Source organism: Podarcis cretensis (genome assembly GCF_951804945.1).
Source record: "Podarcis cretensis genome assembly, chromosome: 7".
Taxonomy (NCBI): domain Eukaryota; kingdom Metazoa; phylum Chordata; class Lepidosauria; order Squamata; family Lacertidae; genus Podarcis; species Podarcis cretensis.
This window is the reverse complement of record NC_137176.1, coordinates 6,775,628-6,802,244: the sequence shown is the minus strand read 5'-3', so window position 1 is coordinate 6,802,244 and position 26,617 is coordinate 6,775,628. Positions and strand designations below refer to the sequence as shown.

General features: G+C 45.5%; 2 protein-coding genes across 2 annotated transcripts; one reads left to right on the top strand and one right to left on the bottom strand.

The window, feature by feature from the left end:
* PCDH12 (protocadherin 12) lies at positions 1-7,376 on the top strand. Its single transcript, XM_079983490.1, has 4 exons — positions 1-3,140; positions 4,266-4,363; positions 5,202-5,314; positions 6,642-7,376. The coding sequence occupies exons 1-4, from the start codon at positions 441-443 to the stop codon at positions 6,929-6,931; spliced, it is 3,201 nt and encodes a 1,066-aa protein (XP_079839616.1). The 5' UTR covers positions 1-440; the 3' UTR covers positions 6,932-7,376.
* DELE1 (DAP3 binding cell death enhancer 1) lies at positions 7,325-26,617 on the bottom strand. Its single transcript, XM_079983615.1, has 11 exons — positions 26,471-26,617; positions 26,269-26,383; positions 19,265-19,340; positions 18,982-19,117; positions 18,618-18,752; positions 17,207-17,268; positions 12,424-12,517; positions 10,387-10,529; positions 9,158-9,319; positions 8,432-8,549; positions 7,325-8,319 (listed from the first exon to the last, which is right to left on the bottom strand). Exons 1-11 carry the CDS (start codon positions 26,520-26,522, stop codon positions 8,072-8,074), a joined length of 1,341 nt encoding a protein of 446 aa, XP_079839741.1. The 5' UTR covers positions 26,523-26,617; the 3' UTR covers positions 7,325-8,071.

Here is a 26,617-nt window from a genome sequence, read left to right as displayed (position 1 = left end):
TAGGCTCATCATCACCACGCCCTAGATTTGTGCATTACCTCTGCTCTGGGATGTAGGCGAGACCATTCCTGTTCCCAGCTTCCTTGCAAATCCCACCTAGAGCTGGCCATTGTGCAGCTGGTCTACCTCCCCTTTCCTGTAGGTGGAGTTTCCCTAGGAAATGGCCTTGGCAGGAAGCTGCAGGGCGAAGTCTGCATTTCTAGGGGGGCAGAATACACGCTTTCTGCTCTTTCCAAGCCCCCAGCTCGGGGGGGGGGGGGTTTGAGCGCTAGCAAGAGAAGCAGTTGTACAATCGCTGGCATTATCTGGAGAGTCTGATTATCCTGCAGCAGAAAGGTAGAAATGGATCTTGCCTCTAAGGAAGGCTTTGTGTTCTTTTGGAGTCTTTAGGATAGTCAACTTTCAGACCAACCCCACGTACAGAGGGGTTGAAATTTGCAATGCCACCATTCAGAAGAATGTCCTTGGCGTTATGTGTTCCGATATTGTGCTCTTTTTTTCTGCCGATGGATTGTCAGGAAGTTTCTACATTCACCATGCAGTATCGGATTCTGGAGGAAGCACAGCCTGGGACTGTTCTGGCAAGGCTGTCGGAAGAAATTGGCCGGACAGAGGGCAGTTGGGGAACCTTTCAGCTGCTTCAGTCTTCTGCGGTGTTTCCCATACAGATGGACTCTCGAGACGGTTTGCTGAGCACCACCGGGAGGCTAAACAGGGAGCAGCTCTGCCACCACAGAGACCCGTGTGTCCTCTCATTCAGCGTTCTAGCGGCCCAATACTTCACCCTGATCCATGTGGAGATCCATGTCTTGGACATCAATGACAATGGGCCTCGGTTTCCTCAAGATGCACTGGAACTAGAGATATCTGAAAGTGTATCCTTACAGACTCGAATCCCTTTGGGCCGAGCCCTGGACCCAGATGCTGGCTCTAATGCTTTCTGTTCCTACTTCTTGTCGCCCAGCGAGCACTTTGCCTTAGAGGTCACAGCCAGTTCTGATGGAACTCAGCAGGCAGAGCTGGTGGTCATTAAAGAAGTGGACCGGGAGCTCTACTCCTCGTTTGAGTTGGTCTTGACTGCAGTTGATCATGGAGTGCCCCCTAGATCTGGGACCACTGTTGTGACTGTGCATGTGCTGGACTCCAATGATAACAGCCCCACATTTGCCCAGGGTTCTGTGTCGGTGGAGATCAGGGAAGATGCTTTACCCGGGACTTTTCTGATCAACCTCACTGCCACTGATCCTGATCAAGGACCTAACGGAGAGATCGAATACTCCTTCAGCAAACATGTTTCTGAGGAGGTGCTAAGAACGTTTGCTGTGGAGCGTCACACTGGGAGTGTCCTTTTGCAGCAGTCACTGGATTATGAGAAGAACTCAGCCTATGAGTTGGAGCTGCAAGCCAGAGACCAGGGTGCCAACTCCATTCCAGCTCACTGCAAGCTCTTCATACGTGTTCTGGATGTCAATGACAATACGCCTGAGATCCAAGTCACCTGGGCAAAACAAGCAGCCGTATTATCAGAAGCTCAACCCCAGGGCAGCTTTGTTGCTCTAGTGACAGCATTTGACCCCGATTCAGGCCGTAATGGGCAGGTGGATTGTTACATCAGGCAAGGTGAAGAACACTTTGCTTTGAAAAAGTTCTCGCCTGGCAGCTACATGTTGCTAACAAATGCCCCCTTGGACAGGGAGAGCTGGACACAGCACCACCTGACCTTGCTGGTCCAGGACCGAGGGACCCCACTGCTGGCCATAACTAGACATTTCACTGTCCATGTCAGTGATGTCAACGACAACATGCCCTGCTTTGAAACAAACCATTATCATGTTTCCATTGCAGAGAACAGTGAGCCACCTTCCGTTTTAGTTATGGTCAGGGCCCAAGACGCAGACTCAGGCCTTAATGGGAAAGTTGTGTACAGAATCCCAGATCCACTAGTTCTAGAGTGGCTCACTATTGATGCCAGCACTGGGGAAATCAGGGCCCATGCGGCTTTTGATGCTGAGAAGATTACCAGCCTTGACTTCCTTGTAATAGCAGAAGATATGGGCCAGCCTCAGCTATCGGCCAACGTTTCCGTGACGGTCACTGTGCTTGATGTGAATGACAATTCCCCAGTGGTAATAAAGCCAGAGCTGGAAGGTGGCTGTGCAAGTGTCACTGCTCTTGTGGATCCTGACACTGGAATTGTGCTGGTGCCCAAGGAAGAAGGGAGCTCCGAACTAGCTGCCTCGGTTAATGCACCCCTTCTGCTCACTATACTGGCAACCGATGCAGACTCCGGTCTGAATGGGACATTGCTCTACAGCATCCTGAGTGGCAATGAAGCCGGCATCTGTGTCCTTGATCCCCAGTCTGGGCAGCTTTATCTGAATGGTAGCAATGCTAGCAGCCTTTTGGGCAGGGAATGGGACCTGGTGATATCTGTGAGTGACCGAGGCCCGGTGCCACTCTCCACCAGATTTCTGGTGAAGATCACATTCAAGAGGCATTGTGAGCGCATGCCTGATTCTTTCCCGGTGTCCCAGCCCCTCAGCCCCTCTGTGGTGACGGGAATCTGCCTTCTAGGGTTGCTTGCCATCTCTCTGGTAGGCTTGGGGTTGATTATGTCCCTGTGTAAAAGGGAGAAGCACGGCAGCATGGCATATAACTGTCGGGAAGCAGAGCAGGCTTACAGTCAACAGCAGCCAAAGAAACCCCCCAAACCCATCCGGAAAGCAGACATCCATGTCGTGCCTGTACTGCGGCAGGAGGATGCCCAGCAGCCTCCGGCTGAGATAGAGAATCCATCAGAAGCTGCCTGGCTTAAGGCCTTGGGGGTGCCATGCCACATGACCCCCACTCTGTACAGGACACTCAGGAACCAGAGAAATTCCAGCAGCCTTGCTGAGCAGGCTCCTTGCTATGCACAAAGGTTCAGAAGCCCCACCGCTCGGGATGTGCAGCCCACGGATAAAAAACTGCTCGACTCCATCTTCTGGCCTAAAGACCACTTGTCAGAAAAGGTGAAGGAAGGTCCAGAGGAGGCTCCTAGTCGCCAGCACATCTTGAGAAGCCTTGTGAGGCTTTCTCTGGCAGCTCTTGCTGAGCAAGGCCCCGGAGGACAACTAGCTATGGAATCTGCCCCCGTCCAGGTAAGAGACTTCAGGACGGGAATAGGGTGGGTTGTGGGAAAGGGGTAGGTACAAAAGAATAGGGATATATAGTAATCCATCTCTTGTGGGTGGTGATGCATAGTTGGCTATTGAAAGAAATATAAATTATGCTTCCTTTTCAGATTCAAGTAATTTTGTTTCCAAAGTAGGCAAAGCTCCAGATGCCAACAAACGGATAGGCTTACTGAGGGCAGCTGGTTTTCTTCTACTCTTTTTTGCCTAACCTTGTAAAACATCTATTAAATATGGCTGGTGGGGCAAGGAAAAAACAGGTCCTTCTGTTCTAGAAAGCCATGACAACTAGTCAGTAGGATCTTGGAGAATTGTATTTTTGCACCCGTTTCTGTGTTTTCTTTATCTGAGCAGTAAACACGTGTAACAGAAGTAGCAGGATTGATTTCTACCCCTTTTATTTCAGCATTGCTTACAGGGCAGTCCTGTGCAGGAAGTTTACTTGGAAGTTATGCCCCATGGTGTGTAACGGGGATTGCTCTGTATTATGTGTCTAGGATTTCAGCCTCAGATATGTTGCTCAGGTTTTACAAATCACTTTCCACAGAAGTCAGTCCAGGGGCAGCTTCTGTTTTGTAACTTCCTGTCACTTCACCTATAAACCTTTTAATTTGTGTAGTGACAAATCCCAGAGAGACAAGGGACGAAAAGAATTGGGAGCCCAGGCTTCGAAACACTTAGCTGTGGCACTGCATGGCTACATCTTTGAGCTGCCAGTGGGCAAGGGGTGAGATTTAGTTCCTCCACTGTTCTATTCAGGGTTGCTAGATTTATAAGCAATGCCAACCTATGTAGGCTTGCAACTAGAGTGTGCATTAGAAATTACTCAGAGGAAACTGTCCAACTTGGCAAGTTCAGAATCATTCAAACCACTGTAACGCTGCAGCGGTTGTCAGCTTTGCATGATGGGTGGTAGCTGCTGTGAGTAAACAGAAATGCAGATAGACACAAATGGCCTGTTTTCTTGCAGAGAGGGGAAGAGCACTAGACATTATAAATAGCCCAAGCGGAGCACAGGGGAGTGGGGATATCCTGTTAGGAAACAGCTCTGGTCAGGATTCTATGCGGATACCGGCTCTTCCTGTCTTTCAGCAAATCTCGCAGTTGTTGTCTCTACTGCGTCAGGGCCAAGTGCAGCCAAAGCCCAACCACAGAGGGAACAAGTACACTGCCAAGAATGCTTCTTGCAGGTGAGTTTTGTGCACCTTATATGCCCAGCCTTGTAAAGCAGCTTTTCTCCTTCACTGGAAATGACTCATGTCCTCTAGAAACTTGTCTCCCTATCACAGGTGTTAGGTTGGCCCACTGTTTAATAGGTCCTGTACCTTTAAAGATAAGGGACGTGGGTGGCGCTGTGGTCTAAACCACAGAGCCTAGGGCTTGCTGATCAGAAGGTCAGCGGTTCGAATCCCTGAGACGGGGCGAGCTCCCGTTGCTCGGTCCCAGCTCCTGCCCACCTAGCAGTTTGAAAGCACGTCAAGTGCAAGTAGATAAATAGGTACCGCTCTGGCAGGAAGGTAAATGGCATTTCTGTGGTTGCTCTGGTTCACCAGAAGCAGCTGTCATGCTGGCCACATGACCCGGAAGCTGTCTGCGGACAAATGCCAGCTCCCTCGGCCTATAGAGCGAGATGAGCGCGCAACCTGAGCCGTCCACAACTGGACCCAACGGTCGGGGTACCTTTACCTTTAAAGAACCAGGCACTTTTGCTGAGAGGAAGTCTTCAGTAGAGGTGTAGCCAGTTCCTACATTTTTTAAAAGAGTTGGCTGATAATGTGCTGAATGTATAAAGAACTGAATGTCTAACGCTTCTTTTATAACGAAGGTTGTATAAGGCATAGTACTGTGGTTTTGTTTATTAACAGTTAATGCAAGTTCTCTTATCCATTGCTGCTGTTGGGCATATCCCCTTAGGCTTCTCACTGTGGGATCTCTGCAAAGCGCAGGCTAAGCAGGACTATGGAAGGGGCAGTTTCTCCTGTGTTGGGTGAAGGCCCAATCACCTAAGATGCTTCTCCTTTTCCACAGGAACCCCAATTCAAATGTTGAGGATCTCATCACCAAGGAGGGCAGCGGCTGTGAACATCATGACTGGGAGCTGCTGGGAAAGGAGCTAGGGAACCTACTGGACTGCCCATCTGGTGAGATACCATCACTCGTGTCTCCTCCGTCTCAGTGGTGCAGTCTCTGAAGCTGTATCCTAGCTGATCTTATCCTTTCACGGGCCTATCAAGCAATGGCACACTAGGCATAGAAATGTTTCTGTCTCTAATCCCTGTTCCGTGATATGCTACCTATGCTACCCATATACTACCTAGGAAAAGACACAGGAAGAGTAGTGCATTGCTGGGATCCTCTTCCTAGTGATCAAGGTAGAATAACAGAATTATATAGAGTTGGGAGGGACCCCTGCGGGTCATCTAGCCCAACCCCCTACAATGCAGGAATCCCAACTAAAGTATCCAGGACAGATGGCCCTCCAACCTCCAAGGAAGGAGGTAGACAGGCTTATCTATTTATTCAAAATACTCCCTTTTTCTCCAAGCTCAAGGTAGCATACATGGTCCTCATCCTCTTCATTTAATCTCCACAACAAGCCTGTGAGGTAGGTTCAGCTGAGAGGCAGTGACTGGTTCAGGGTCACCCAGTGAGCTTCAGGGATTTGAACTCTGGTCTCCCAAGTCTCTGTCCATCGCTCTAACCCAGGCATAGGCAAACCCCAGCCCTCCAGATGTTTGGGACTACAATTCCCATCATCCCTAGCTAACAGGACCAGTGGTCAGGGATGATGGGAATTGTAGTCCCAAACATCAGGAGGGCCAGAGTTTGTCTATGCCTGCTCTAACCACTATACCACACTTGCTCTCTGCATAAAATCCTGAGTGCATAATTCATTCTGCTTCCGCTAAAAATGGAGAGGGCAGCAGTTAGGTCAACCGCTGATGAACAAGAAAAATCTTATTGTGGTGTCCCCTCGACCCACAAAGCATTGGAAACATTAAGGGGTAGAAATTTGCTTTTGATTTTAAAATGAGTAATGAAATTAACAGGATGCAGAGTTCTGAAATCAGTACAGTGGTGCCCCGCAAGACGAATGCCTCGCAAGACGGAAAACCGCTAGACGAAAGGGTTTTCCGTTTTGGAGGTGCTTCGCAAAACGAATTTCCTATGGGCTTGCTTCGCAAGACGAAAATGTCTTGCGAGTTCCTGCGGGTTTTTCCCCCTCCCCCCCCTTTTTCTAAGCCGCTTATCTGCTTATCCGCTAAAAGCCGCTAATAGCGCTAATCCGCTAATCCGTCAATGGGCTTGCTTCGCAAGACGAAAAAACCGCTAGACGAAGAGACTCGCGGAACGGATTAATTTTGTCTTGCGAGGCACCACTGTACTCACATGAAATTACACGACTCATGTAGCCCCGAGTCTATCCTTATCAATGAAGCCTAATTTATTCTTTCGCCCACCCTGCAGGGCTGGATCTTGATCAGCTGAACGTGGAAGACCCAGCATGGATGGCGAGGCTGTCCTTTCCCATCTCAACTGACTACAAGGACAATATTGTCTCACCGGGGGCTGAACCGTCTCCACTGAGCGAGGAAACCACAGGCAGAGATGAACCTCACACTTTTGCAACCTTTGGCAAAGCAGCTGGGCACAAGCCAAACTCAGAAGAGCCCAGGCTCTCCAGTACCTTCTTCTCGGAGATGAATACACTTTTTGAGAAGATCTTGGCTCAGAAAGTCAGTCCCCAGGTAGACTGATGATTGGGGCTCTTGAGCAACTCTCAGAATGTAGCGAGCCCCAAGATCTGACTAGAGATGCTGTGGGGGCTGAAACGGACAGTGCTTTGGGCAACAGAACTGGCAATTGCAGTAGCAAGGAGACCTTCACCTCTTCTGGAACAGCTACTAGCAGCCAGTCCTCTTTGTTCTTACCACATCCCTGCTGCAGGAAATCAGCATACCTCTATGGGACAATGAAAGGCAAACTGGGGCATAAGGCTCGCTGCCACCCCTCCCCACTATTTATTTTGAATTGAGTGGGAGCAGGAGCTAAGGTAAGGAAATGTGGCTTCTTGGTCAGGCACTGAGAGTCCAGCAGGTGCTGCTTACCTATTACCAAGCTTTTATACAACAATGAAATTTAGAAGCTGCTGCTTCAGTCCGTTATTTATTTATAATAAAAATAAAACTCTCAGGAACCAAATTCTGTTCTTTGAATTATTCAGTCTACCTCCCAAACTCCACTTCCTGTTTTTATTCTATTGCATTAAAATTTCCTTCCCATTAGAAAGAAGGTCCTTTCACTCCCTTAAGATTCTGAAACGTGGCTAAAAATCTCCTTTCCTTTCTGAAATGCAGAGGAGAACCAGCAGAATTCCTTGTGCAATTAACAAATTCAGTAAGCTCAAATCTTTTAGAGAAAGAAGACTAGGGCAGACTCCTTCCCCAATTTCTGTAAGACATTTCTGACTACAGTGTGAAATTGCCTGCCTGATTTTCAGAAACCATTTATGATTGTATCCCCTTTTTACATGGGATGTGCAAGTCCACATCTGCTTAACTTCAGCACCAAGTGCTTCAAGACTTGGCCCTCAAAACTGCAGTCTATAGGCTCCCCATGTTCATTTTGCGGATGCAACATTTGCTTCCATGGTGCAAGGGTCACTCAGCAGGAGCCCTGTATCCTGATTCCATTCACAGTCAGATGCTGCCTAGATGGATAGCCTCCACTGTATCATTCTTTATGCTGCGGGCAAACTGTCAAATAAGAAGTTATACATTTAGGAAGAGACGGAAACAGGTGCCGGCTATGCCCATGTGATTTGCCTCTTAAAAGGATCACTGTGGCAGCCAGTAACACAGCCACCATCTAAAGCAGAAAGTTTCTCATTAGCCATGTTATCCAACTGCTACTCCTGAAGACCACGCTAAGGACTCTAGCTTGAGGCTATCTGGGAAAGCTGTGGTAGGCATGCAGTTTGCAGAGTTATTTGCTGCATCTCTAAGGCTTCCTGTGCTCCAGGAGTGAAGCAGGCCAAAAGCTGGCTGCCCAAAGTGAGAAGCCGGCAGCTGATCCAGGAGCTGAAGACAAGGGCTGGATGAAGAGGTTTTTGCTGCCAGTGGTGTCTGGTCCCGGATCTGTGTAGCTAAGTGAGAGAGAATATCACATAATTATCACAATAGCAGTAGCCAACATTTCATTCATTCTCCAGTAAGCACCATTTCCACACCATTCTGCCCCCCCCCCCAACTCAGTACCTGCTATCTCCTCCTGTGCCATTACTTTGATTCTCTTCTGTGCAGCCTTGGAGCCGGCAGCTGTTGCTTCCTGGTAACGCTGTCTTGCTGTTGGTAAGTTCTGGGAGACTCCAGTGCCCTTTTCATAGCAAACACACAAATGAAAGCTGCTTGAGGAATCCTATATGCAAGTACATGTGTATAAAGAGCATTAATCATCCACTCCAATGCACCTGAAATACAGTATATTATTATTTTAGAACCATCCAATTCAAGGCAAAAGACCATGCTTAAGCTGTAAACACTGCCCTGGGCCTTTCCACATGCACTGCCTTTTAAAAAACTGCAAATTCTCCAAAGCCAGATCTATCACTATGCATAATTAAAAAGAAAAACCAGCTGCCAAGGCTTATGTTCACTTTAAAAATACCTAGATTGTGGCAGATACTGGGGCTGCCATTTGTTTTAGTGAACTGAATAATAGCTATCAAGGAACAAAGAAAGCCTAGCAAAAACAGAGGCATAGCAGCTCAAAGATCTTGTGTTTGTGGCCAGATGGAAAGCAAGAGTGGATAGTTGCACAGCCTGCAGTAAAATGCCTTGACTGAGCGAGGTGAGCACCTCTTCACCTAAGCATGCCAAACTGCTAAACTGTAAAGAGCAAAAGAAAGGGATTCTCATGTCACCCATGAGCAGCCTACTTCTACTTCTGAACAGTACGCCATAACTCTCCAAGCTGATGTTCACCTCTTTCAGCCCAGCAGCAGCGCCTTCGTCCAACAAACCCACAGCTTCCTGCACATTTTCCTTCTTGTCTGCTCTTGGGCAGTGGCGGAGGAGACACTGAGTGTAGCGGTGCTGGGCCATGGGGTGTCCCTGGCGAGCAGCCTGCTCGTAGTAGAAGACTGCCTAGAACAGAGAACAGGGACACTACTACACATCCTATAAACTGTGCTCCTGCCAGACAAGCAAGTGTTCCTCCCTGCTGGCTTCAGTCCCACACGATTGGCAAGGAAGTGGCCTGGCATGTTAGCCCCAACCCCACTGCAAGGAAGAACGACTACAAAGTGGAATACCTGCCTGGGGGAGGAGGGGGCAGCAGCTGGAGACTCCTTCGGACAGCCCTGACATCTTTCTCTCTCTTGCTGAATGTTTTAGCTCTCTTGAGTGAAAACATTGGCTCCTTACAGGGTAGCTTTTGACTAAGCTGCAGGCACAAGCTGAATAATGCAACTGGAGGCTCTTCTATAATGTGGACATTAAGTACCTCTACTGAGGTTCTCTTTGAGCATCGGCATAATGGAAGATTCTTCATAACTGAATAAATGAGTTTCTCTTGTACTGGAACACTTGGAAAAGGCGCAACTTGGAGGACCGATATTTCCTGCCTAGAGCCTGACCCCCCTTTGAGCAAGGACACAAAAACAAAGGAAGCTCAGGCAGCCTGGAGCAAGAGATGAACTGGGTCACTGCTGCAAATGGAGTGGCTGCCCCCTACCCCCACCTCCATCGTTATGGCAAATGCTCCACTCTAGCCTGCCGTTGCACATAAAGCTGTTTTGTTGCTAGTTTCTTATAACAATGAGTGTTACAGGGATAGCCATGCTCTCTTGGGATCAGCTGGGAAGACTATCTGGGAAAATCTGAGAAAGGGACACAGGAAGCTGCCTTATACTGAGACCATCCACCTGAGCATTCCCTACAATGACCGGAAGCTGCATTCAGGGGTTTCAGGCAGGGGACATTCCCAGCCCTACCTGAAGATGCTGGGGATTGACTCTGGGAACTTTCACATACAAATCCAGTGTGTGTGATGAACTGCAGCAAGTATCCCACTGCAGGTCTCTGGGTTAAAGCTTGTGACTCAGAAAGAGAAACAAATTATGTCTCCCAACACATAAAGTTGCCCCGCACTCTCCTTCCCTCCTGTGCACAGCAGCAACACACAGGCCAAGAAACAAATGGGAATAGACGACCTTGGCCACATTCTTCTTGGTGCCTCTTCCATGTTCGTAGCACAATCCCACATTAAACTGGGCTTTGCTGTGGTTCTGATCTGCAGCCAGCTTGAAGCAGGAAAAGGCCGTTTTCCACTGCTTGTCATGCATGTTCTCAAGCCCTGGGGAAATAATGTAAAAACAGTGGTCCAAATTCTAACCTGAGATGGTGATTGCACCTATTATCAAAGAGAGAATACCCTCAGGAGGACACTTATGCTTCAAACTATTCGCTAATTCAGAGGCTATCCTGCAGTGAAGATGAGGCAGGCAGTGGCAATTCAATATAAAATGTACTGATTCCAGTACCTCCTGTTAAGCACCTTCAAATTCATTTTCAGACAAGTTCCCACTGCACTACACTACATCCAGCAAGTCCTACTATCTCTGTTTTACAGCTAAAAACACACAGAGAACAGTACGTACTCAGGTACTTAAGGTGGCACGCAGCAAAAAATTGGACACAGTTACGCAGCAAGCAGCTGGTCATGTAACTTCTGCAAAGTCTAATCTTATTTCACTAGGCAGGACATGACAATAGTGAAACAGGATGCTGTTGCAAAAAAAAGCACTCTGGTGAAAAACATGTTCAAATGCACCACACTCTCACCTACTTACCTAGTCATCACGGGATGAATGCTTTTTCTTACTTAAATGGGAAATATTTCACATGTCATTTCATGTACCAAGGCACACATTGAAAGAAACTACCTTAAAACACAGCTCCTATGAAGTCACCAAAGTCACACCTTTGGTACATCTAGGTTCGGCATCTACTCTCAACAACAGTAGTTTTCATTGGGAGAAACCCCCCCAATGCCTTTTAACTTGAGACCCTTTGAAAACGTACGTTGCTGAGGAATGAACCTGAGACTTTCTAGATTCAACACATGCTCTCTATCATTGCCACAAACCATTGAGCCGTGATGGTGAACCTTTCTCCCAGGTCTTCCCTACCCCCCCCATGGCCACCCATCTGGCACTGCACACAAAAATGGCCATGAATGAATCCAAAGTGCACAAATTATTCCGCCCCCCCACGGACAGAGTGTGAAAAATTATTAATTGTTATTTCCACTCTTATAAATCAATTTCTCCCTCAAGATAGTGCAATTAATTCATTTCATCCAATTAATTCATTTCCCCCCTCAAGACAGTGCAAATCACATTATTAATTCTTCCATCTCCTCTTCCCCGCAACCCCTCCCCACGAAAGAAAAAACTCTATAAAGGTTTATAAATCATGGTTTTAATTAATTCATTCCCTCCCCAGCCCAGACCAGCATGTTAACTGTCTTTGTTATTATTTCAAGCTCCCACTGTATTTTAAGACTCATCAGAAGGATTTTTGAGTTTCTCCCTGCTGCTGTGATGCTCAGGGCTCATTCACACTTCTTTCTGTGCTGCACTTCCTAGACGAAGGTCTGTGCTTTAAAGTGCCAGGTCTGAGTACTCCCCCTCCCCCCAGTGCTTTTCCTGCGGAAACCTGCTCTTTTAACGCTGAAGCGGAACAAATGGCAATTCTGAGTTTTCTGCGGATTGCTGTTTGCTCTGATTCAGCGGTTAAGGGTGGGTTTTCATGGGGAAAGTACTGGAGCGGGGGGAGGTGTATACAAGATAACTGGCTTATACAAAGTTAGACTGGGTCATCCAAGAGAATGGAGCAAGCTAAGGTGATTTAACCAAAGACCAAGGAAAGGTTTAGCCATATAAAAAGGGGGGCAAAGAGGGAGTTTTTGCTGCATCCCAGAACAAACAGCTCTGCTCTCCCAGCAAATGTTACAAGATAAATCTATGCAGAATACTTAGGGGGCTGAGTAAACTGCATAAAACTGAAAGGAAAGGGACCTACAGAACGCTGTGCTAGATAAGTCCTTTATCTGGGCCTGAGTCATTGCCCTTTTTAACATAAGTGAGTGGCTTAAACCTCTAGTATCTCTGTCAGGTCTATGACATAGTTGAAGACAGAAGCCCCTGCCTGACGAAGACTGGATAAGTAACTCTATAAGCTGTTACCAAGGATGTTTGATGCCACGGAAATGCTGGCTTGAAACACCTGGTGCACTTGAGAAGCAGCTTCACCAACAGATGACTCCTCTTCCAGATTACCCTGCACAGGAGAGGCAAAAATGAAAACCGTGTATAGGTTGCCCATCTGTGGACAATCCTCTCTTTGCACTAGCTTTCACATTACAGGCATCTTCCCCACCTACATGCGTTTGAGAAAGGAGGTTTGGAAGAAATGATTGTGATGGAGTTTGGTGGATTTGGGGCAGAGTTTGGCTTTTTAGATGGTGTTCCCCATTATATGCAATTTCACATATAGGAAATCCGCATTTTGTGCGGGCGTTATGTTCCAAACCCGCACATTCCGCCCCTTCTGTGACATCTTTATGATGTTTTGGGGCTAGTTCCAGGTTCTGTACCAAAGAAATGCTCATACTGTGTGGCAATCCTACAGTCACCAGACATTTGGAGTGAGAATTAAAAGACTGTCCTTTCCTAATGGCTCTTAACCGAAGGATCACGAAAATAAGAGAGGAAGAAGTGGATGGTTTTCTGGAGCAACTGCGGGAATTTGCAAGTGGACAGATAAAAACTATTTCATTCTCCCACTTGTGTTGAACACAAAGTCTGATTTCCTACCACTGCTGAGAATATCGAGATTAATATAATGACAACCATATCCTCCAGCAGGAGACTGGACAGGTGGAGTCATTTCCTGAAGTGTAGACTTGTCACTGGGCTTTGGGAAACTGCTGGTCAGAATGTTGCCATAGCAGTGACCCCGCAGTTCAGGGGTGCGAACTGACAAATGTCACAAGTGGCTGTCCTGGCATTTTCACACTGCTTTTGACTGCAGACCTTGGTGACATGAAATATGCTAGCCTGGCTGTGAATTTGGTACTCTTTACAAATAAAATAATATCCCAACTCCATGTAAACAGGCCCCAGCTGAAAAGAGGGAACTCAAAACTCAACAGAAAGATAGTGTAAGAGATCAGTTCAAAATATCCAAAATTGCCATTATTCTTTCTTTCAACTGAAAATTTAGATACATTCAGATGTATCTCATGACATATGGCAGCACTTTTAATGGCTACATGCCAAAGCTCAAAATGATGCATTTTAAATCATATTCTCCATCTCTTCAGAACAGATTCCTTCTTTATCATGTTACATGTTTGTTGCACAATTATTGTTGAACAGAACTGTATTGCTTACACACATAAACTGTACTACTTTTCTAGAATGCATGCTAAATTTGCAGTAGTAGAAGAAAATGCTCTTGGAGTTTGCTTCAGTACTGAATTGTGGTGCTATTCACACATAATTGTGTGAGTTGCATGTCTCTGTGTTACTGACCTACATTGAAACAAATGTCCCTTTCTTGTAAGTCTTGATCAAACTAATTTTGCAACTGTGGTGTTTAGTCAAGATTCCCTGGAGGAATTTCCCTCAAAGATTCTTGGGAACTATAGTTCATTAAGGGTGCTGAGAGTTGCTAGGAGACTTCTATTCCCCTCACGGTGGTTCATCAATCAATCCCTCTTCCCAGGGGTGTCCTACCAATTCTTAAGTCACTGATATACTACGTCCACTGATTATACTATGTCTATGCCCTGGATCTACTAAGAGAAGACTTGGAACATGTCACAGAAATCAGGCGGGAGGGTGGTAGTGGGGGAGGGAAACCTCTTCCCAAGCCCTGGAAAACCACATTAGTGGGGAGATGGTCCAGGCCAGGGGTCTGCAACCCACGGCTCCGGAGCCGCATGTGGCTCTTTTACACCTTTGCCGCGGCTCCGGCGCGGATACTAGCGAGGGGAGGAGGCGCATTGTGCGCCCCGACACTCCCCACTGTGGCGGGCGCTGTACTGGCTGTGATGTCGCATGGGGGCGGTGCGTGTGTTAGTCACGCACCGTCCCGACGTCACCTTCCCACCCGCTGACAGATCACGGCTCCGGAGATATATTTGTTTTAAATGTTGCAATGGTTTTGCGGCTCCCAGGTTTTTTTTTCTTTGGAAACGGGTCCAAGTGGCTCTTTTTGTCTTAAAGGTTGCAGACCCCTGGTCCAGGCAGTTCCACCTTTAACGCTATTCCCTTCTCTTTCAGCCTGATAGCTGTGGCACTCATGACTTACTGGCACTCGAGACTTTACATGCAGCTATAGCAAAAGCAGCTCTGCTTGATCACAGGGTTCACTGAGTCCAGCCTCTCTCAATCTGGTACTAGTAATGAACATTTGGAGAATCTCTTATCATCAGATACAACATAGCCATTTGGGGTACATTTCACTTCCTGTCAGATGTTTAGAGGGCTTTTTAGGTGAAGTATACACAATGATTTTTTGCCTTCTGAACTCTTCAGTATATCCCTTATTTCTTGACATTAAAGTCAACACTTTAAAAGAAGATTTCAGAAAGTTCAGAAAGTTAGCACATGCTAATTTTACTGAAGCCAAGTAAGTGTTTTATTTTTTCAGTGAATCTATAGCAAATCTACGGTGTCAGCAATTTCAGTACTGGAATGATTTGGTGCCATCAGATGGCAGAAGAATATATTACAGGATACTCTTCATCTTGTCTCCTTTGGCAATCTTCACAGAACTCTAGCCCAATGGTTGCCATCAATTTGATTTGAATTAATTTTATAATGAAATGATTTTAGAATGTTGTATTATTTTATTGTTGTTAGCCACCCTAAGCCCGGTTTTGGCTGGGGAGGGCGGGATATAAATAAATAAATCATCATCATCATCATCATCAGGATTAAGAGGCAGGAAGGACTATTGCCAGAAAGCAAGATGGGTTAGTCCTTCCTTATGGAAAATTAAAAATGCTTTTGTATCAGAAGCTATAAAGCCTGGCTTGATAATAATACAAAAGATGTGAATGCAGCTCTCTGGCATGAAAAGTGTGCTTCCAGATTTGGATCCAGAAATTACCCACCCGTCCCTGGCCCCTGTGAGCACCGGTGGAGTGCAGGTGAGCGCTTGTCCCCATTCCACCCTGCCCTGCCCCCATTCCGCCCTTTTAGTGAATTGTTTAGAGACTTTTGGGGTCACTTCCAGGTTTGGCATCATTCGCATGTTCATGATTGTGCATCATTCAGACACGTGTGAATCAGTCATTGTCCGTATTTTCCCTTTGTATTGTATTTTGAGTGCAACATGTTGCAGGAAATAATGATAATAATAATAATAATAATAATAATAATAATAATAATAATAATAGTAGTAGTAGTAGTAATAATGACAACAACCTGAATTCAAGAGTACACAGCCACAGCAATGTGTGAGCTCTTGCCCCAGCCTTACTCTCTTTGCCTCTTTCATCAATCCAAACTTCTACAGTCATGATTAAAATGCATCTTGTATCTTTAAACATGATTTTAGTAAAACTGGAAATCCTAGTAAATATAGGCACGAGGCGGAAAATTCCCGAACTGTGTGTCTTAGGCCTGAACAACCTGGCAGACACAGCAAGGCTGTTGTTTAAAGTTAACTATCCAGTTCCATCCCCAATCTGGGTTGTGACACTATCATTTCCCCAAGTCTCTGTTTTTCAGCCCGCATCTACTGGATACCACTTAGCTGGGACACCACCACTCTCTGTTAGCTATTCTCCTTACCTGGACAAACCTACTTCCTGCTATTACCATATAGCTTCTTCTATCTGTACAGCCATGTGAGCTTTCCACCTTCTTATCAGATACCACTTGGTCTTCTCTGTCCTGCTTTTTTAAAGGCTTCTGTCTCTTTCACCTATCCTTCCCTTGGGTTCCTGTTTCTCATCACACTAACTCAAACTCGGCCCTCCAGATGTTTTTGGCCTACAACTCCCATGATCCCTAGCTAGCAGGACCAGTGGTCAGGGATGATGGGAACTGTAGTCTCAAAACATCTGGAGGGCTGAGTTGGAGGAAGCCTGCACTAACTACTCAGCTTCCTTCTGAGGCTCTGCTCCATTCTGAACCTCTCCTCACTGTTCCTGGGCAGCCTTCCGCAATGTGATGCCCTTCACAGGTTTTAGACTAAAACTTCCATAATCTTGGACCATGGGCCATGCTGGCTGGGGCTGATGGAGAGTGCCAGAATGGGGAAGGCATAGGAATTTAATCCCAGCCAGAATTGGTATTTTCTTCTTCTTTCACAGAAGCTGGAGAACATTCTGTTGCTAGCAGTTTTATCCCCTAAACAGTTGGAACATGCATATTTTGTGACATCAACCAACTGTTGTCAGATGAGTCAACCCAAAATCTTTAAACACTTTTTATGTCAATGTATACAGTTTGCATTAAGTGAGTTGTCTTGCTAGAACCTCAATGTTTGGCAGATTTCAAGAGACAACGTATACCTGCAAATTCTGGGTAACAGAAGGAAACATGGAGAATATCGCTTCAGTAAACAAACCAAGATTCTTCACCTGGGATAGTGCTAGTGAACATGGCCCAAGACTGTGGTGCCTTATAGCTCAATCTACGTAGGCATATCCATTTCTTACTCTCATTGTACAATCATGTCAAGGTAGGAGTTCCAAAGCAAACATTAAAATATGTGCCTTTGCTTCTACCCTGAATTTAGTTGGTCTCAAAGCTATCACGGATGTCCCTGATACCAAATGCACATGAAATCCACATGATACTAATACGGCAAGTGGTATCAAGGTTATGCAGAGTGTTCACGCTTTCGAAAAATTAAAGACCCTTCCCTAGCTCATTATCTCTTACTTTAGCAACTCTGAGCTAAATTCACGCTAAAAGCCAAGTCCCACAAAAAGAGAAAAGGCATTACCTGCAAGCGTAATAGGGACGAGTCTGGTTCAGAACTTGTGCTGGATAGGAAGAGGATGTCCCCTGCAAAAAAACCAAAAAAGGTAAGGCAGTGACAGTCTGGGCCTCAACACAGAGTTGCCTTCCCTGCCATACTCCTTGTTGCACAGATCTGGAAGTTGCAGCTTCTTTCCTACTCTTCTGTTAAATCAGCAATATTTTGTGATATGCCTTACAGCGGACAGCTCTCTTCTACGTCCCTTCAACTAAGTTTTACTCAGAGTAAACCCACTGAAATTAACAGGTTTCACTCAACCATATCCATGAATTTAAACGGGTCTATTCTGACTCAACAGTCACCCTGCTCATCTTTGAGAATTCAGTCAAATAAATAATTTGGCCAGAGCCGTTCTTTGCACAGCATGGGTAGCAACCTGTGGCACAGATCACGAAAGTGGAATAAGGACCAAGAATCTGCGACACATTTGGACAGAAGCAGGGGAACCCAATCAGGTACAGCACTATACCTAGGCCTATACTGCTGCCTGTCTCCACAAAAGCTCACCAGACTGGGATGAAACCTGTGGTTAATAAGGGGGTTCCTTATTAGCAGTTGTGCCTCCACATTAATGTGCCTCCACATTACCTTAGTGTAAGAACATGTGCTTTGCATATAGCAGTCCCAGGTTCAACCCCTGGATCTTAGAGGGCTGGGAATTGCTATTGCAGGAACCTTGGAAAACGTTGCCACCTGGAGAAGACAGTACAGGGCTAAATGGCTTGAATCAGTAAGGCAACTTCATAGAAACAAGACTTCTCTCACATTAGCCACAAGGCTATTGTACAGCTATACCCACTCTCTCTACTGGATTGTAGAGATTCTGTAATGACCCAAATGCCTGTTGATTACAAGAACCCCAAACATATTTTAACATTCCCATTCACCTATGGCCAGAAGGTAATTAATGTAAACAATTTTTCTTCTTAAATTGCAGCTATTTGAGTTACTAATAGTTTATTGATGACTATATTGCTCATCAATTTGTTTCAACAAGACTTTAAACAACTTCTTTTTAAGACATTTTTAAGTCCCACTTTCTCCTTTCATTAAAAGTATGAAAATAAGGGTGATATATTCATTCAAACCTGTCTTCTCCATTATTTAGCAAAGCAAATAAATCAAATGCTTTTGAAACACAAGGTGCTTGACTGGAAAGTTCCATAAAGCAGCTACTGATTAGAAAGCCCACAAGTGAATCTCCTGTTTAACCAGAGACATCTCAGGCAACCATGTCCCAAGCCAAATTCTCTCCAGGCTTCTGCCTCAGAACAGGCTGCTTGCACGACCTGCTGATTTGCCTGTCCTCATTTGCAGCTGGCCACTACCCCATGCATTCTGATGTGTCTTTGCATTCTAAAATCAAGATTTGTACCTGTTTCTGAAACATATTGATATTGTTTTGGCTGTGAAGTTTTGCTAGATGGATTCTTTGGTGCATAGCTGGAGTAGTCTCCCACGAAGTGTTCCTCTTTCTCACTGGAGCAAGCAGAAGGGGCTGTGGGAGGGACTGAAGGAGAGGAAACATATTAAAAGTACATAGGATGCTGTCTCAATCCCTATTTTACAAAGATAGATCTTCAAACATCTAGGAGTCTTTACAATTCTGATACAGTTTTACTGCTGGAGTTTCAAGTGCAGTACATATAGCTGAAGTGTGGGTGTGGGTGTGCGCACAGTGTATTCTTTCCAGCACATGATGCTCTAGACTCAGTTGTGCCATTCCCTAGCAAGCTTACCTGAATGTTGACCTTGGGGCAAAACAGCAAGATGACCCTCCAATTGGTAAAACCCAACATCTCCTCCACCTGGTTGCACAGAGCTCAGCCTTCGAACATGCTTCACCAACTCCACAGCAAGAACAGCCAATGCACTCTAACAAAGGAGAGCAAGGGTTAGGGACTATCAGAACAGCTTTGTTAAAGGCTATATACAACTGTTCCTATTATAAAGACACCCTGGCTTCTGCCCCTCCAAAGCGACCATTCTCTTCTACCATGCAATCATCCCAGGGCTACTTACCAGGGTGAAGGATGTGCAGTGATGCAAGAGGTTCCCACATCCACAACTTCTGTGCTGCTGGTGCCTACCATGCCGGCTTCAGAAAGAAGGACAAGAAAAGAAAACGGATATGGAAACCAGAAAATAAGCTTGCATTTAATTCAGCCTGCACCAAAGCTTTGGAGAAAAGGCTATGTGTGACCTACTCCACAATCTACACTCAGACACCACCTTTTCTTGCGGATGGGGTTACTTGCCACTCAGTTTTCATATTAATATTCATCTGTGTTTTTCCTGTATGTAAGCAGGGTTAGAAAAGTTAACTGAACAATTTTCTTTTCCCCCTATGAAATATTCACCCCAAACATATTTAGCTTAAATTTAGTGTTAGGTGGATGCAGAACTATAGCACTGGAATCTCTGGGCAAGTGTCCAAAGTATAGTGACCTTTGAGCCGAGGACATGGTTCATCTGTGAACTTGTGTAAGCCTGATGCTGGTTGTGTTCTGCCTCTCCAGCATGGATGTAATTCAAGCTGGAGCAAAATGGAGATTTCTAGAGGATGATGAAAAATCTTTTTAATTTTAGATTGCAATTCTGTACTCATGATCTGCTGGATATGGTAGAAACCCCTTTCTGCGCCCCCTGACATGGCAGTAGATGATGAGATACACTTTAAATAAATAATTTATTTTTAAAAACTCGGTAGAGAGAAAAACAAAACAAAAAAACTCCGCCCACCCCTACGCCTCAAGCCACCCTCATGATGCAGTAAAATTTGATGCAAACCAGCACCCAGTTACAACATACCACCAACAGCCTATGAACCTCACAGAGGGAGATAACTCAAATGCTGGAGCTATTACTCCAGCACACTAGGGTGTGCACACTTACAACACACAAGGGTGATGGTACGTAGGGAGAAAGGGCACTCTGCAGAAAGCAGCCTGTCAGTGCACAGAGCTAACACTCCTTTAACTAGAACCCAGACTTGTGCCTTGCCTTGGAACTCTAGACACAGATATTCAACAGCAACTCCCACTCCACCTCCACAACTGGAAGAAAGCACTCCACAGAGGTAAACAAAGAAAGGCAGCAACCATGCTACAAGGTATTGTTTCTGCGGCTGCCCACCTGTGTGCAGTTGCACATGCCCTGAACACCTGTGAATCGGAGTTGCCTATATATACACAAACACACAGAGGCATGCACTTGTGCGTGCACACACACCACTTACTTTTCAACACTGTGCTATATGTGAATACTGTGTCTTGGCCAAAATGTATTGCTTTAACACTCTGTGCTCTACCAACAGGTGGGAGCAGTGTCTCCCACAGACAGTAACCCCACACCTAGGACAGTATCCTGCAGGTGAGACAGGAAGGCATGGACTCAAGTGCAGGCCTGGAAAAACTGTCCCTGCATGTGCAATGTTCCACTTGAAACCCCAAAGGGATAAGGGGGAAGTTTCTCAGTTTAACTGAGAAATCCAAGAACAGTAATCCTTCACTTTGCATGCATTTGACTCATGCGATCTCAACAATACGCTGTTGAAGGCAGACTGGTTTAAACCACACAGGTGAAGTTCAAAGGAAGGCAGGTAGCTTAAAAGATCTCTCTGAACTGGGTCCACTCGGCACGCCAACTTTGGAATACTCTCACAAGATCTCATGGGACAATCTGACTTTTGAGGGGGATCTCATGCCAGCACACCAAGCAGTCCTTGCTCCCCAAGCAAGGCAGAGAGCTTAAAAGCTATTTTAGCAACCCAGTGTGAAAAAAGTTTTAAAGCTCTATACTTTGCTTGCTGAGCAAGGCCCACTCAGCGTGCCAGATCATGGGGCGGATCCAAGGGCTTGATGTAACCAGGGTTTTCTTTCAGCCGGAACTGACCAGAATTCAGTTCCGGCACCTCTCAGGTGGGCAGCACTGCCATTACAGGAGAACAAGGGAGGCATTAATGGTGAGTTCCAGCACCTCTTTTTCTAGAAAAATAGTACTGCATGAAACCCTTGGATCTGAGTCCCATGTAAGATGAGGGAATATTGTATTGCAGCTTATTTTATGGTTTACATCTATCATTTGGAGCATTATTAAAGTCTTGAAATCTAATTCCTCAGTCTTCTCTGTTTAATAACCTGTGACCATGTAATGAACTGCAGTGTTATTAAATCTGTATCAGTAATGGCTGTCCCAAGTGCCTCAGGGATTCAGGGAGGCAGTGGGACTTAGGCTATGCTTGGAGCATGGGGTGCTAATCTGAAAACATGCACCAGCGTCCACATCAAAGCAATATCCTAATAGGGTCAGATTCTAGGGCAAAACACTGACACAAACCACTTTCACAACTCATCACTTTAAAATATAAAATAAATGCACACCTAAAAATATAAAGCATTAATGGGGAGCTGCTTGAAAACAGATATATAATGCAGGTACACTCCTCAGAGCCAGGACTGGCCACAGCTCCTTGCTGAGTTTATGTGTAGAGGTAGCGATGGAAAAAGAACTGGAATGACATGATCAGCTCCTCTGGCTACAAAAGAATTGCGTGGTGACAGTGGGCACTGTTTTCCAAGGAAAGCTGGCAGGCATAGCTCTTTTTTATTTATTAAGTTTAAAAACTAATGTTCTGCATATACATTAACAGAAAAACAAACATGAGGCATAGGGCAATAACAATTGTTCATAATATTGCTATACTATTATATAAAGGATCAGTACAGTTAAGCTGACAACTAAGAAGTTGAGGGTCAAAGGATGATGTTTGCATTTCTTCCAGCCAAGGTGAGTATGGAGCAAGCTACTTGACCCAGAGGTCCGTAACTGCCGAAGGAACAGGTGGGTGTATTTGATGGGTTTTAACAAAGTCTAAAAATTCCCCACCAGACTGCCATGAAGGAGCCTGGTTCTACCTTTCCCTTTAGGAATCTGAAATGCCGTCTCGGCTTTTTTGAAATGTTTGACATCTTTTGTTCTTATATGTGATGGAAGCCACCTAGAGTGGCTGGGAAAACCCACCCAGATGGGCAGGGTATAAATAATAAAATTATGGTTATTAAATTATTATTATTTTCCTGAAGAGCAAAGTTCCAAATCTTATTCCACTAGTTTGTAATATTGAAATCAAAAGTGTCTTCCAGCACTGAGTTTTTGACAGTCTTGCTGCAAGAAATCAGGATGGTATGCAGTTCTTTGGATTGAATGTCCTCATTTATTCCTTCAAATATCCAGAGTAAAGCAAGATTTGGAGAAAACTGAATACGGTCTTTAATAAATTTTAAAATGTCTACTTATATCTCAAACCACATTTGTTGTTTTGGACATTTCCATCACACATGTGCCCCGCTGACCGTATTCTTTCCAGCACAAATGGTAGGACTCCGAAGAGATACTGGAAAAATTGACCAGTGTAAAATACCATCTATGAGCTATTTCTAATGCCTGTTCCCTTGTAAGAACAGTGTTAGATTTAAAGCCCCCCCCCCCATTCCTGACCAGGTAGCTTCATCTTTGGTTTCCCTCAGGTTCATCTCCCAATTAGATTTTAAACTTGTTTAAAATCTCATAATACAAATTCAGTAAGCTCTTAAACATTGCTACCACAAATACCTTTCCATTAGGAGAACAGATGAGTGGCATGAGAGTGGACTACAAGGTCTTGCAATAGATCTAAAAGTTGATAAACGTGAAGCCATCTTACAGGTAAGGTTCCTTAATGCCAAGGTTAATTGCATTCTTGAGATTGGGTATGAATTTTGGTACAAATATTTCAACAATAACCCTTTGGTTGTCAAATAATGTATTTTTAATAGAGAGGTCATTAGCTTTAGAATAGTACTTCATTGGCATTAGTGGTGAATATACGAACAGTATTTTTTCTGCCATTTTTTCCAAATGTCAATAGAGCATTGTGTGTATGTGTTTAATATTATTACAAAAGGCATGTGAAATTGGATTGAAAAAATTGAGGAAAAGGTACATTTCCTATTTGAGAGTTTCCTTATTGGACCCATGTCTTGTTGGGGCAGAATATCATCCTTGCAGGCACAATTCTCTGAGCTTAAAACTGATACAACACAACAAGGTGGAGGCTTGAAGTAAGAGAAAGAAGAGACTTGGCCCTCTTCCAAGGCACATTAGCTCCCCCAACCCACCCTTAACCAAACTATGCCCAAAATTCATCTTTGAAACACCTGTAATGTGGAGCTGGGCAGACCAGAAGTCATAAAAGCAGAGGCGACAAGAAGCTCAAAGCTTTATTTCCATAAGACTCCCAAAGATATTAAAATAACACAATCCTTGCCAAAGCTATATTGATAATCTATGTGTCTGCAGTGAGCAATATTTCCTGATCACTTTACAGTTGCCAACATTTGGCTACACTAAGGTGAAGGTAGCAAACGCTCTGTGAAAAGTCCTCCCTCTGAAATAGCTAAGGTTTCCCCGCTTCGCACCCCACAAAAAGAACCCCAGGGTGAATAAACTTTGCAGTTTCTAAAGCCCTCTATTTGTACAGTTTTGCAACCAAAGCCAATGAGCTCTGAAAAATGAGCACGAGCTTGAAAGTCTTGTTCCAGAGAAAAAATGGCTTTGATCATTACAATCACATGCTGAGAATATAAATTGCACATATTTCCCTTTAAGTACACTGGAAGTCTGCTTTAAAGAATGTAGCCTCAGGCAAACAAGAACTCTTCTTCTGGACAACTGCTTGAGCTGCCACCCATCATGAATATCGCAGGACAGAACTAATGCTGAAAAGAGCCCAGGTTAGGGCTGGGATGGAGAACCTGTTTTCAGCCTGAGAAATGAATTCTTTTTAAGGTAGCATTCTGGGGGGAAATGCCAGTGCAAAATTAGAGCAATGTTAACTTTAAGGTTGTACAGTAGACTTGTATTTACATACACTCAGACATCCCTCTCTATCCTCCATCCAAGAAGCATGATCAAAATCCAAGGACACATTTTAGCCAGGGGGTGGTGGTGTGGGGAGAGTCCCAAGGGCCAGAGCGAGCCTGTGACTTCCCATTTCTGCCTCATGGCCTGGTTTTGCCCAGATTCTGGGCTTGCTGTGAGGTGTCAGTTTAGGCTAGGGGTGAGAAACTTCTGTCCTGTGGGTCAATCTTGGTCAGCTAGGTCTCCTTCAACGAATGAACCAACGAACGAACGAACTAAATAAAATTATACATTTCTTATTATTATCCTCACTATAGCAAATCACAATTTTATGCCATCATGTCTAACCAATTTGTTTTTTATTAAGGCCACAGCTGTGATACCATTTAAAAAGAAAATTTGCAAAAATACAGTGGTACCTTGGTTTACAACCATAATCCGTTCTGGAGGTCTGTTTGTAAACCAAAACAGGTTTTAACTCAAGGAGCGCTTTCAACAATGGGACCTCCCAAAAAAATTTGTTCGTAATAAAAAAAAAAGGGTTGTAATCCAAAAGAAGATTGCGAACCGGGACATGCACTTCTGGGTTTGACGTGTTTGTAATCCAAAATGTATGCAAACCAAGACATATGCAAACAAAGATACCACAGTATGGATTTCCATCAATTCTTTTGCACTTAGAATTGTAACAATTGTTCTTACCAATCCAAATGTAGTCTAAAGTTATAAAGCACAAAATTCATGCCTTATATCTTGATTTTAGCCATGAATGGTTACTGTACAGTAATAAATTATTGCCAGTTATGTAGTCCAATTTTAAAGGTTTTCGTTTTAATATTGTTTTATATATATATATTGTTGGGGAAATAAACAAGAAACTTGTCGCTGTTCTTTATTTCTCCTTTTGTCCCACTGATATAGTACCTGACAATATAGGAAATTAAGGGACGCGGGTGGCGCTGTGGGTTAAACCACAGAGCCTAGGACTTGCCGATCCGAAGGTCGGCGGTTCGAATCCCCGCGACGGGGTGAGCTCCCGTTGCTCAGTCCCTGCTCCTGCCAACCTAGCAGTTCGAAAGCACGTCAAAGTGCAAGTAGATGAATAGGTACCGCTCCAGCGGGAAGGTAAACGGTGTTTCCGTGCGTTGCTCTGGTTTGCCCGAAGCGGCTTTGTCATGCTGGCCACATGACCCAGAAGCTGTACACCGGCTCCCTCGGCCAATAAAGCGAGATGAGCACCGCAACCCCAGAGTCAGTCACGACTGGACCTAATGGTCAGGGGTCCCTTTACCTTTACCTATATAGGAAATTGGTTCTCTTTCTGTCAGTGATTGTTTTAGATTCCCACAAGCGATCCAACCCAAAACATGTTTCAGATTGCAAGCAAGGATAAATCTCGTTATTTTTCTACTTTCACTGCCTTTTTAAAATCCACCCACACAGGAGCAAAGTGTGATTAAAAGGAAAGGACAGCACCTCACTTCTTTCCACACAGGCATGCCTGCTGTGTTTCTGATGCTGCTTTCTATCCAAATTCTCTGTGTAACAGCCAAAGGTTTATTAGCTGGTTCCCAAACTTTTTTGGAGCCCCTGTGGTTTGAATGGCCCGCTAAGAAAGACGATAACCCAATAAAATTCAAAAGAGCGACCAATTAATTGCGTGTTTAATTGAAATCCAATTGCAAGTTCTTCTCGTTGAATTAACGTAAGGGACGAAGCAACTGATCCAGCAACTTTTCAAGGCCTGGCGGGGTGTGTGTGTCGTTTACACCTGCGCAGGTAACCCAGGGAGGCTCACCTGGCGCCACCGTTTCCCTGGGCTGCCCTTCGCCCTTTTCTTCTTCCTGTCAGCCCTGCTTGAGGCTTTATTTTTTCTGCCTCTGCTTGCGGGCTGGATGAAGTGGCTCACAAGTCCCAATAAATCAGTGTTTCCCAACCTTGGGCCTCCAGCTGTTTTTGGACTACAACTCCCATCATCCTTAGCTAGCAAGACCAGTGGTCAGGGATGATGGGAATTGTAGTTCAAAAACAGCTGGAGGCCCAAGGTTGGGAAACACTGGAATAAATAACAGTAATAATGGCAATGACAGCCCGGCTGCAGGTGCGGCGGGGTCTCGGCGCCTCACCTGTCCTCGGTCGGCGAGGGGTCTCCGTCACAGGGCCGGGCCGGGCCTACAGGCCGGTGGCGGCAGAGGGCGACGGTGCCGCCTCCTCCTCCTCCTCCTCCTCCGGGGAGCCTCACTGCGCGCGGGAGAGAAAGAGACAGAGGTGAGGAGAGGGGCGAGAGGCCCCCGCCGCGCCCTCCCTCCGCCCCGAGACGGGACGCACCTCCCCGGCCGAGGCTCCACAGCAGCCGCCACAGCATCGTCCCGGCGACCATAGAGAGGGGCCTCGCCGTCCCCGACAGAGCGCCCGGCTTGCGTCAGGCTCGCGCCACCAGCGGCTGACTTCCGGGGGGGCTCCGTCGAGCTCCGG

What these genes read in the sequence shown, in the direction of transcription:
- PCDH12 (XM_079983490.1), top strand. Translation starts at nt 441, where the DNA reads ATGCCACCATTCAGAAGAATGTCCTTGGCGTTATGTGTTCCGATATTG. An exon ending in TGGAATCTGCCCCCGTCCAG is followed by an intron (nt 3,141 to 4,265) that starts GTAAGAGACTTC and finishes CCTGTCTTTCAG; the next exon opens with CAAATCTCGCAGTTGTTGTC. An exon ending in CCTACTGGACTGCCCATCTG is followed by an intron (nt 5,315 to 6,641) that starts GTGAGATACCAT and finishes CCCACCCTGCAG; the next exon opens with GGCTGGATCTTGATCAGCTG.
- DELE1 (XM_079983615.1), bottom strand. Translation starts at nt 26,522, where the DNA reads ATGGTCGCCGGGACGATGCTGTGGCGGCTGCTGTGGAGCCTCGGCCGG. An exon ending in GCCCCAAGGTCAACATTCAG is followed by an intron (nt 18,753 to 18,981) that starts GTAAGCTTGCTA and finishes CCTCTCCTTCAG; the next exon opens with TCCCTCCCACAGCCCCTTCT. An exon ending in GGCACAGGAGGAGATAGCAG is followed by an intron (nt 8,320 to 8,431) that starts GTACTGAGTTGG and finishes TCTCTCACTTAG; the next exon opens with CTACACAGATCCGGGACCAG.